General features: G+C 41.6%; 1 protein-coding gene across 1 annotated transcript in view; it reads right to left on the bottom strand.

Annotated features, from left to right (window-relative positions):
- SNX30 (sorting nexin family member 30) overlaps nt 1–12,751 on the bottom strand; it is a 42,726-nt gene that overhangs the window by 23,137 nt on the left and 6,838 nt on the right. Inside the window, exons 3-4 of the mRNA XM_014524916.1 lie at nt 6,909–7,019; nt 1,017–1,175 (exon numbers count right to left, since the gene is read on the bottom strand). Of these exons, the coding sequence (XP_014380402.1) occupies nt 1,017–1,175; nt 6,909–7,019 (270 nt within the window). The remainder of the gene's footprint in view (nt 1–1,016; nt 1,176–6,908; nt 7,020–12,751) is intronic.

Here is a 12,751-nt window from a genome sequence, read left to right as displayed (position 1 = left end):
TATCCAGGTTGTAGACCCTCCCCCATGCAAGATCGGGATGTAGAGAGGACAATTCCAGCTCTGAGTTTAGAAGCTCCACAAACAAGACAAGACAAGACAAGACATGTCACACAAATGTATCTACCTAGAAATGGTACGTCATTGCCACAAACAAAGGAACACCCAGAGACAGTGAACATGCATCAGGAAGAGTAAAATCAGCTGAGTTACTACTTGATGTTCCAATTAGTTGAGCTCAGTCCTAAAGCGCTACATTAATCAGACATTGTAGGCAGAGGAAGGGCGAAGTAAGTTAGAGAGCCAGAGACCACTTTCCCCACAGATTATCTTCAGCTATGTATGCTCCCAAGCCTGACCACATGCCTTCAAAAGAACTGTTCAAGATTTTGAACACGTTACTGCTTGGTACAGATTAATTCATATGAATGGCTTAAATATGAAAGTTTACCAATAAAAGAAGGTGCTCAAAATATTGCAGGGCCCTGCACCAAAGAAAAAGTTGGGTATGTAGACAGAAGTGCACTTCTTACCCCTATACCCAAGTGCAAGAGAAGAGCATTTAATAAACCCTGCATTGTTGGCATCTGTGCACAGTGGAAGAAACAAGTATTTATGCAGAAACTCATACAGGTTGTCATCATTAGTGTTAGCCATCAGATGCTTCTTAAAACAGTTTGATCCTCAGACACTGCCTTGCATAGGAGCAGCACATCATGCTAAGCCAGCAAAGCTGGACCACTCCAGATGCCAACATATTCTTGTGGGATGGTAACTTCTAGAGAAAAAGTCTTAAAATGTGAACTGTCCAGACTAAAATGCAGGCAGAAGAGGTTGCTTGCCATCACCCTGGAAACCCTAATACTTTTTGCTGTGCCAACAGCTACTTCAGATTCTCTCTCTCGAGGAATCTTTTCAGTCTGTGTTAGAGAAGTAAAACCTAGTCAACTTGAGTAGAGAGTTCCTCTCAAAAATCAAAATAACCCGATTGGCTTCTGTTGAGATGTTAAAAAACTTACCTTGGCTGTGAGAAACACATTGAAGTGCTCATTAAAGGAAAGCACTGGATGATCTGCAATTCTTTTCAAGAATTTATCTAAAGCTTTTCTCCTTGTTTCCACAAATTCTTCAGAAAATCTATCAACAACTCCTTTCATGACAAACTTTTCAGGAAGAGGCTGTGAAGAAACAGACAGGTTTTTTTCTTCCCCATTCTAACAAGAGAGAAATGACACATGCAACATGCTTTTACAAAATGCAGTTCCTAAACTAGTAAGGGCACTCGCAACCACACACCTCTTCCCCACAACTGACACTTTAAGGGAACTGTATACATTTGAGTGAGTTGGGGTGGGGGGGGAGAGAAGAGTTCTGCTCAATTTGCCCCATGTGGGTCTGAACTAGGATTTCACTGGAGTCATTTCAGAGTCTTATCAATGTAGCAAGACTAGCATGGGCCCAGGGCCTTTGTACTCCAAATGCTGTTCTTGTGCAGGGAGAGGTGGTGACAGAACTTCCATCTTTTACTCAGTTACCTATATTTAGGCTTCTGTTCAGGAAGCCACTTGAAACAAGTCATTGTACAGGAATGTGTGCCATATACTTACCTGCTGTCCCAAATGCGAAAGCTTTTCTGAGTCAATGCCTTATGAAGATAAACTTTGTGAAAAACCCTAAAGAAGTTTGGAGAAGCAGTCAAGAGGACATGCTTTAGAACAGGTTGGAAGAGAAAGAAATTTAAAAAAAAAAAAAAGAAGGGGAAGGCATTGAGCTAGGTTGAAGGTGTAAAGAAGCAGTCCATTTGAAGTACTAAATATACATAGTGCCCCAGGTATCAGCATAGTCTAATAACAGCACTCTGAAAATTAAGTTTTTTGTTTGTTTTTTTTTCTTCCTCAAAGAAGAAAGTGGGGGGGGGGGAAAATAAAAGGAGATTCTCTTATTCCCATCTTTCTCCCCAACTAATTCTCAGTGCCCTAGTCCCTCAATATGGACAGAGAACAGTATTTTGAAGGGTAATGCACTAGCTCTGGAATTTGCCATTTATGAAATATGAGCAATTCCCCTCCCCGCTAAATATTTGTTTGGGTTTGTTACAAAACGCACAATTTTGTAGATTCATCTGTAGCAGGATCAGCTCAGTCCTGCCATCAGATTTACTGGATATATTTGCTAAACCAACATAGATAATACAGCCCCTTTTTTGTTGAGAGGCAAGCTATTTTATTAGTTACATCAACATTCAGAATAAAAAGTAACCATCTCCCTGTTATTTGTACGAGCAAAGGTGGTGCTTGGGTATTTTTACAACAAACCCTAGACCATCCCATTCATTTAGTAGTTCCTAGAACTTGTAGATTCCTATGAAACAGCATTAACATTAAAATGTATAATTTAGATTAAAAAAAATAGTGTGATCTGCAAGTTAACATTCAGAGTCCTTAGGAGTGGAAAATCATAAACTACCCTTAAAGAGCTCTGATGCATCACATGCTATTGTCTCCCTATGAGAGACCCCCCCCGGTCTCCTTTTACTTCAAAATTGACAGGAGGGGATCTTTAGAAAGAAATGGAATGCAAGGACTTCCAGTGTGGAAGCAGTGCCAGCCCACTGCTAGTATTTAATTGGGTCATTTCCTCAGCATCTTAATTGCTGCCATATGGGAATGAACCAGAGGGAGTACTGCAATTCGTTAGGAGGGGATTTGCCAAGGTTGGTTGAGCTATCCAAGACTGCCATGACAGATGTAGTTTAAAAGTAAATGGGTCAACCTGGAAACAAATAAAGCATATATTTGTTGATAGACATGTACAAAAAGCAAAAGGAAATAAGACCTTTTCATATATGCATATTTAACCATGCCTTGAGCAGTTCTGCTTTGAGCATTAGAGGACTTTATTCTGTCTAAAGTTTAGGAATTATCCTAATCTGACTAGCAAGGAAAGAAAAAAAAAAAAAAGGATATCAGGTGCTGCAGAACTGCACATTATCTCAACTACAAACACTGAACATCAACATGCATGGGCAGGAGTGGGAGAGGGGAGTCTGCAAAATTAGTTTTCTGGTCTAGGATATTTAAAGGCACACTTGATTTAAAGGTGGGGAGGGGCAGGGAGGAAGGAAGAGGGGGAAAGGTCAGGAAAACAACTTGCAGGTAGTTTCTCTAGACCAAGCAAGGAGACCATTTCTATTCATGTAAACTCTTAGTATCCATGTTAATAAGTAGCCAATAATGCTTGTGGTACATCAAGACTTTAAATCATCCTGCAGCACTTACTAGACAATCCTGCCAACATTATAATTAATCTTTGGCAATACCCAGTATAATAAATGCAACCTAGTAGAAAATCCAATGCATATTCTGGAGTTTTATTTAGGCAGCTTTAGCATGTTCCAAATCTAAACTTATTACAGGCAAAAAAACAAAACAATCCAGGTCTTGTAGCTTCTGGTATTTAATATTCAGATCTCAAAACAGATGCTAGATGCCTCCTTCAGCAAAAAGACAGCGGACTTACCGATCCTAGAATTTACTGAACAAAGAGGAAGGTATCTAATGAATTCTTGTGCAGGATCTTTTATATAAAAGTGTTTTTATGGATGCAGAACTATATACAAGAGCAGCTTCTTTAAGTCAATAGTGGACTAAAAACAGCACAGAACTGCAGTGATGTTGCACGAGTTAACTGAATTCTACTTCATTACCTTTATACAACCCCATACACTTCAGTGACTTATGTAAGTGCAAAAGAATTTGGCCCAATGTTTTAGAAGCTGGAAGAGTGCAGAAATTCAATAAATAAATGGCTCAAATATACTAATCCTGCAACCATCTAAGGAAATAGGGTGCACAGAACAGATCCTTGGGCAGGCAGAGGGGAGTTCTTTTCAACTGCTAGCAGATAGCCTCATGCCAGAGGTGTCTGGTACCACATCAGTAGCAAATACATTTTGAGTTACAATTCAAAGGTGATTGATTCTAAATCAAACAAAAAACCCCCAACACTTATGCTTTTGCTGCACGTCTGCAATCTTACTTGAAGGGCAAGACTCCCAGAGAAGCTTTTCAGCAGATGCAGAGAGGGTAGCTGGCCAATAGCTACACTGTTCCACAAAGTCATCCCAAAAAACTTCTTACTACAGCATTCTCCAACTTCCCTTCCCATGCTTCACTTAGCGTGCATTCAGTCAAAAGGCAGGTGCTCTGGTTTACTGCAGTTTCACCACAGTGGACTTGAACTTGCAATGAGCCTTTGGCTGGGTTTGTAGAAAACATCTAGTGCGTGTGTAGAATACTATTCTAAGACTTAAGGGGAAGGCTGAATCATGGTTACATGGCAGGCACATTTACTCAGCCTGCCTGAAGCTCTTGCAGAACCGTATCAATACTTTGTGCATCCTTATTTCAGTGGAATAAAGCTACCCACTACTTCTAGTTTCCCCATCATTAATCTCCACCCTCATACAGCCTAGCTAGATTATACTGCCTGACCTTACTTGCCATTGTCTCTACATTGATCATGTTGGAACACTGCTGATCTGCCACATGACCCAATACCCTACAAGCCATCAAGGACAGTTGCAGAGGAAGAACCAGGATAAAAACCTAATCCTAGAGGCAAGGCACAGAAGATTGCTGCAGCAGCAAAAAAGCTGACAAACCCCTCCAAGGTCTTCTTCCTTCCTCTCCCATTTCATATACTTTGTGCAAGTCAGCTGGTTAGGATTGCGCACAATAGTAAGTGTCCCAGAGTCCTAAGGTCAGACAGTTGGAGAATTGTCCCCCAAAAATGCAGTTTTCCTGACCATCTAGGAGTTGGTCATGATAAATGCAAAGAGGGAGAGTTTGGGGCATCTATTAAGAGACTACTTGAGGTACTGTTTTGGTCCTTGCCTTATGAGGTGGGTGGCTGGTTGCCTTGAAATACAGAGAAAGGAAAGCCAGATCTGGAGACTACACTGTAACAGACACCTTGTCATCTTCTGTCCCCACCAATGTCAGATGTTTCAGTCTTGACCTGGCCTCCCTGATCAAGTCTGTGTAGGAGACTCATTAAAAACAAGCAGTTACTCTTCTTTACAGGGTTGAGGACATGCAATTTCTTACAGCTTAATCAGCACCCTCTCAAAAGCAAAAAGTAGCTCCCCCACCCTACCAGTCCAAAAAAAAAAATTAGGAAAGAACAAATCATTAGGGTCATCTCATGACCAATTTGCACTGCTCCACTAGATTCCTATATAAGCTTAACAACAATAAAACCACATTAGTATGTCACTGCTATGTTCCAAAAGGGAACAAAAGACTTTGTATTGAAGGTTCAAAAGGTCAAACAAGCACCTGAAATTAAAAGGGACTCCCCTAATCGTTTCAGAACTGCTCAGTCAACCTTAGCAAACCCTGAGGGGCAGTGTTCCCTTTGGTGTGGCCACAGTCAAGATGCTGGGGGGGGGGGGGCAGGCAGGCAAAGGGGAAACATGATCCACTTAATACATTTAGTCATAGGCTGGCACCCATTTCAGGGTTGGAAGTCTGCATTTCATCCCATCATTTCTTTTTAAAAAACTTGGAGCCTACAAGACAAAAAAACCCCAAACAGGGCAGTTGTGGCTATTCTAAAAATACATTCTCTTAGCAAAAATGAATAAGAAATCTTGATTTTGAACAACTCCTGCTACACACCACCTTAACATACAGTTAAGGCTGTCCCCCACTTCAGACTCTGAAGCCAAGGCAGTTCAGTCCTAGAGCAAGCCACCCTTCCTTAAGTCTAGAAACTGTGATAGTTTGTGTGAAAGAGGTAGAGGGACAGGGAAGGGAGCCATCCACCAAGTCAGCAAATATGATCTTTATTGTGCCCATTACCTTGAACATGCTTCCACACACTGATGCAGCCTAAGTGACCCAGAATGGAACAGGGCAGGGCAGGGGAAGTGGCTAGTTCTAATCTGCAGCCTTTTCTGCAAAGTCTAGGTATGCAGCTGGCTGATTTGAGTGCATAATGCTGGAATAGTTTATGCAAATTAAAGAAACTAACAAACAAAAAAAGATGCAACTGGACAGCAATAAAAAAAAAGATAATGGTATCAAAACAAAAAACACCCCAATCTGGGCAATATAATAAGTAAAATGGATGGATACGCCTCCAGTGGTCCTCTAGAGTACTAGATGGGGTCTATTATTCAAGTCATCTTAATACCACAAGCCCTCCCTGAAAACCCAGAAGGATGCTCATGTTTCTAGAAAGAGTGCACAAGCAATTCCGAATTTTGTTTAGCCACATTTGCAGAGGGCCAAGACAGAGGGCTTTGCTATCTGTGTAGCCACAGCAAATGCATGTGCAATTGTCGTCAGACCGTGGACCTCAAATGGGGCAACTGGAAGCTTTGGTGGCACAGATGGCCTAGACATTTTTAAAACTGCACTTTTGGTACATGCTCTTTCAAAGATCTGGTCATAAAAGAAAAACCTGACTATTGGAGGCTGTCACTTGTAGTACACTGGTATGCAGACTGAAAAAAATCCTGAAAGTGTAGCACCCTTAAGCATTTCTTGCCCTCCCCCTAGTACACAGGCAACGGTAGCATCTGAATGCAGCAGGTGGGCAAACAGCTAAAAAAAACACCACCTCATTTTTAATTTATTTTTAAAGAAATGCCAGATGACAGCACTACTGCTGGAGCAGTTACAGCCTAGGACAGTTTATGCTACCCTCACATGTAGCAAGCCTTCATATAGAACGTATGACAACATTTCAGGAACAGTGGAAGTAGCTCTTTTGCTTCTAAGGCTGTAATGTTCCACTCTGGCAGAGAGAACTTGTACACACCTTGAAGTCTGATGAAGCAACAAGAGACTTTCCACAGAGATATTCAAATGCAGACATGTTCAGCAACAGCTGACACTACCTACGGGAATGAGATGGGTGGGCTGCGATTCTTCCAGCTTATTCCTCAACCAATCAAAATCCTGATACCGCCGGCGTACTGAGTATTCTGGCAAATCGAACTCTGCCCTTGTGGTCTAGAAGAGGAAAGAAAGAAAAAGAGACAGGCAGGCTAGTCAGTATCCCAGGAAAATTGAAAAATGCAATGCATATAGCTAAAAGTGACAAACTTGCCTTGAACTGGGGTGAATTCATACCTTGTACCACAACCTTGGAAGGCCAAGACAGGAGAGTCATTTTTGTTATTTCCCCCCCCCCCATCTTCAAGCAACAGAAATACCAGAGACAGCATTACTTGGAAGCAACCTCTGTTCAGAGAATTTTGTCCTACTTAAGAATTTGCATCATCTTGGATAGATGATGACGGTTAAAGGATTTTAACCCATTGCAAATTTCTATATTTGAAGAGAAAGCTGTTGCATTACATCCTCTTGTTCCAAGGGACAGAAGGTATTACTAAACAAAAAAACAAAACCACACACATCACAGGACTAAGAACAGTGTTACTCATGACTTGTTTATTCACAGGACAGCTTAATTGTGGGAGAGGAAAGTTGTCATTGCTGTGCTGTACTCTAGAGTTATAGGTTGAGTTCACTTGCTTCAAGCAACAGAGGATAAGAAAAACAAAAACACAAACAAAACTTAACTAGTTTTACAGTGGACCAACTGATCAAAAAAATGTTTGGCAGACTTCAAAGATTGAGAAGAATAAAAAGTTTTTAAAAAATTTCAACCAAGTCAGCCAGCAATTCTTAGATTCCTTGAGAAAGGACACATGCCCTGTTAGACTATACATTCTGAACATTTCTAAGCTAGCTGCAAAGCTAGCAAAGGACTTGGAGGGCTATTTACAAGTCATGTTCCCAGACGACTGGAAAGCCATACGCGAATTAAAGTTCCATCACTAGCACATGGATCCTTTGCATAAGGCTGAGGAGCCTTAGGCTTAACTGCTCTTCAGTTCAATCCCCTGATCTGCTAGCTTCTCATACCAAGCATGTTCCATCTGCAACAGTGCAAAAGGCTATACTGAGCCTTAAAATCAGGGCAATTTCAGAGGAACACATTATTTGTGCACCATTCAATTAGACACTTGGATAGCCTGAGAGCAAACTTGCACTGAAGTCAAATGAAAAACAAAATTAAAAAAATGAAAGAAGATATAGCACCGCACAGCTATCCACAGGAGTTTTTAAAAGGGACAGAGACCAGGTCAAGTAGTCCAACTTCCTAAAGTATACATGCAATGGGCTGTCACCTAGTTTAAGTCCAAAAGTTTACTGGGACACTTCCAGTCTAGCATCTGGAGCGTTTGAACAACAGTTGTGTATTTAGCTTTCAGATAGCAAAATGTATGCCAATCAAGAGCCCCTTCTTTTCTTCACAGAAGAACTTCCAAGCAGGCCTCTGTGCATCTAAGGCCACCTGCCATTCAGGCTTCCTGGGTAGAAGAGCCTGAAGACTAGCAGCAAGCAGGAGAAGTGGCACCTAAAGCAGAAGTCTGTGGGCCAGGAGTAGGGCAGCCCTGGTTTAGGCTAGAGGCACACCTACACAAAGCCTTTACTGTGGGAGCTGCCTAATTAGCTCTGCAGTAAACACAAGTACTATCCTGCAGTGGAGCTTGTGCATGTTTTACGTTTACAGAAACGCCTGTAGCCTGCTAGCTAGCCCCACACTGAAGCACTTTAGGGTCCCAGCCAGCCCCTCTGCAGCATGTTGAGCTGGGCTGGTCAGGCTGCTCTACCCCCCTGGCAGCTGGGGCTGCTCTGTCCCAGCTCAGACACGCTGCAGTCCTAGGAGCATGTTCCAAGTGGCACCTCCAGGAGTATATTAATGCATATTGTGCCAGCATTTACAGCATGTATAGATGTGCCCAGGTTGAATTAAGCTTGAAAGGTAAAAGCCCCCAAATGAAGTAAATAAAAAGGAGAGCAAGATCTCCACCGGTTCAGAATGAATGCACAAATAGCAACTATCTAGGATCAATAGTGAATCTTGTGTTCCTTGGTTTTAAAGCCATCCCCCCATGGTAAAGGGGTAAGATATTTTGCTCCCATGCTTACATGAATAAGAATTCATTAGGATAATCATCGATCAGGCTTATTTACAGATGGATATGAGCCGTGAACCCAAGCACTGCCAAGTGAATGCCCATGAGGGACTGTTTCAATTTAATAGACTGCATTTTAGAGCAGCACTAGTTCCTTCAGTATGGCAGCGAGCCATGGCACAAATGGAATCCCTGGAACTTGGCACTATTTAAGTATGTAAGGGAACAGAATAAAAGACACAATATCAAATCTGAAGTAGCACCCTGCTCCGAGATAACCCTCTTTGTTCTGGTCTACAAATGTGCTTCCAGGAAGAAAAAAAAAAGATGCCATTTGGAAGATGCAGAAAGCCAAAATAAAGTTAGAGTTAGAGATATAGTAAAAGAATGCTCCTGTGCTAGCACCATGGCAGCTATGTGTTGAGGATTTGCAAGTCAGAGGTTTGCAGTAGCCTGCACCTGCCACAGTAGATGCTCCACAGAAAGTTGGCAACTGTCAGGAGAGAAGAGCTTCCTGGCAAGATAAAGTTTATTTTAGCTTGTACTTGAGCACAATGGCTTCCGATACCTTACCCAATGGCACATGACATGTTGGTAGAGAAAGTGTACACTCTGTTAGAGGACCATCAGAAGAATAGTTACACTGGAGTCTCATTTGATAAAACTACAGGAGAAAATTACGCACACAGGTCCTCATTTATCTGGGGAGGGGTAGAAGGCAACTTCCAAAAAATGGAGAGGGTAGATGTCCTACATATGGACCACAGGAAATGCCTATTCTGGCACTCCCAGAAGATTTATTCCTGCAACTTTTACCACACACTTGGTTAGTGTGTTGTCCTTTGTAAAAAAAGGAAAACAAAACAACTGGACACTGATTAAAACATACTGAAATTCACTTGAACTAAACTGATCTCTAGACTGTGAATAAGCTTTCAGAACAGACCAAGTATGAGTGTATGCATCTGCACAGAAGATTTAGACACCTGCTTAATGTTAAAGCTACACACATAACAAGGAATGTTCCTTTTTAGCACCAATGTACAAAACTGTTGAAAGGATGCAATGGTTGCTTAGGAGACAAAACTTTAAATTAAATGAGATCCCGCTTCCAGTTTAACATGGTAAAAAAAAGTGTTAAAATATGTTCATGAATTAACATTTACAATATTAGAACACCAACAGAAACACTTGGAGGACGAAAGCAACGTGCGCACACAACCCGGAAACCTAGCACCTGAGCTATCAGATGGTATAGTATTATGGGCAGTTTCCCTTATAGGGACACATCTCCATAGGTTGTGTCATAAATGACAGCAGGCATGCATGATTTTTACGAACTTTTGCACATGCCTTCTTTTGCAGATTTAGAAAGGCAGGGTGGCTCTCCAACCCTATCCCTGCCCCCCACCCCCTCCAAAAAAGTTTTGGGGGTTTTTTTTAAGCTACGCAAGCTTTCAAAATTAAAACATCAAAATCAGACTAGTGTGCCACCTTGACTACAAGATCAAACTGGAATATTCTTGGCTCCATCAATTTTGGTTGCTAGGAAGTGAACAAAGCAAAAGATGTATTTCTCCCTTTGCCAGCCTGTCCCATTTCCCCTTGCCCCCAAAACTGCTGTCAATTGCAATTATGACCTTAGCAGACGACGACAAAAAATCCATCAAGAGTGGAATCAAATGCACATGCCTCGAACACAAAACCCAAAACTTTCCAACCACAAGTTCCTCAAGAGGATATTTTAGTATAAATTGCTCACAGAAGCTAAGTGCTAATTCTTTCCCCACCTCCCCCAGCCTGGCCTGCGGGTCATACTTAAAACTAGACCTATTCCTAGAAAAGAAAGTATCTTCAAACCCCACCTCTCAAAAAGCTTATAATTTTGCTGCTTTTAAAGGAATTTTAAATAAAAAGACCTAGACCTTGGAAAACTGGAAGGGAAGCTTAACATCCCCCCAACACACACTTGGGAATGCGTGCAAGACTTCTCAGCCTCCCCCCCAACCTCTTTCCACCCTAGACTATTTTCCACAGAGGTGCTCCTCACACCTGAAGGGGAAGAGAGGAGAGAAAAGAAGTAACTTGTGTTTGAAAGAACTTCTCTCTTCTACCCCCTACTGTGTTGAATAGACACATTTTCCCCATTTATGAAGGGGAGAAAAAAGTGGGGATAGGCAGTGTTGTTCATGCATGAAGATTAAATCCACAGCAGGCCTGTCAATACTATGCAGCCACTTTCTATCTGTACATTATGTGGTGGCCCAAAGCAGGCCGAAATCTACATGTTTCCCAGGGGCACCCCCCCCAAGTCTTCCTATACACCAGTTTTGTAGGTGCAAAAACAGCAATGGCCAGCCCATAGAGAAAGTGATAAATCGCTTCTCAGCCTCTTGAAGGCTCACATCAAGTGTAGATCAAAAACAGTGAAAGGTTTTTCCACAGCTAGAACCCCTCTATAGTGCATTCAGAAATACTAGGTATAAGAAGTCACTACTAAAGTTTTTAGCTGGGGAAGTTCTTAATAGCCCAATATATTTTTTAATTCATGGAGCAAACTGAATGCTATGGTCCTAAAAGCTGGTTTTACCTACTCCTGCAAGTGGAAGAACTACAACTATATTGCCAGTACTCTGCTACTAGGAGATATTAAATATTGTTTGCTATGTCTTCTCAGTGCTAGTCACCCCCCCTTGGCCCACATAATATAGCCCTCTTCAAGGGAGACAATTTTTTAAAACAGAAAAAGCTGTTCAAGTTTTATTTAATATTTAAGAATTAAGCTTTATTTAAAATAAAGTACTGTATCTCTGCTTCCAAGTTTGATACAGGAACCTACAACTTGTCTTGCACACCAAGTGTAAAAGAATGGCCTGTTATGGTTTTACACCATGTTATACATACAACAAATTATATGAACCAATTCAGCTATGCAAACTGCTTTTTGGATAAAATGGCATTTATCAAGTCACCCAAGGAACCTTGTCTGCCTTTATCAAGTCAGTGCTGTTTTGCCTATCACATAAGCAGACAGGCAGTTCCTGTAACTAAAAGGAGGTTTCATTCTGCTTTTAATTGCTCACCTGTCCCTTCCTCAAATTTTAGGATGCACAATGAAGTCTCCTTCTAGTGAAGGCTGTACCCCAGACTGAAAATTTGATGGTTCTCCGAAGAGGTTTGACGCTCTTTTGGCATAAAAGCAACCTAGATCCACCGATTTCACACAGACTACAGGGCTTTACATTGGCTGATTTGCTTAAAAGCACTCTTTCTTGCTTTTTCTGGGCTGGTGCCAACTGTTGTAACCGAGTCAGGGCTGGAAGGAGATCCATTAAAAAAGGCTTCAGTTTGAAGACAAAAAACAAACAAAAAAAACCAAACAAATAAACCCACCAACCAAAAAAAAAACAACCCTATTTATGGAGTTTAAAGGGGATAGTATATTCCCCCACCCCCCATGCACCCAGCCACTAGAGTGTCCCCACTTATACCAAGCCCTCCTAGATCAAAGCTCAAATATGGCACTCTCTCCAAACCACCACTGCCTCCACAAATTCAACAAGATGACAGACTGAAAGAAAGAAGGGAGCTGGGGTGAGGAAGGGAAGAGTGTAAGCAGCTCTGTCAAACTGTTAACAGAAAAACTAGAATTGCAGCTATTTTTGGGTCACTTCCTTGAGAAAGAAACAGTGATATGCAAGAGGGTTAGAATGAGAAGTGGAACACCCTCCCCACTTGCAAAGATTTGGCATTCCT

The sequence above is a fragment of the Alligator sinensis genome, unplaced genomic scaffold, assembly GCF_000455745.1.
Source record: "Alligator sinensis unplaced genomic scaffold, ASM45574v1 scaffold371_2, whole genome shotgun sequence".
Taxonomy (NCBI): Eukaryota; Metazoa; Chordata; order Crocodylia; family Alligatoridae; genus Alligator; species Alligator sinensis.
Note: the sequence above shows the minus strand (reverse complement) of the source record. Positions and strands in the feature narration are given on the sequence as shown.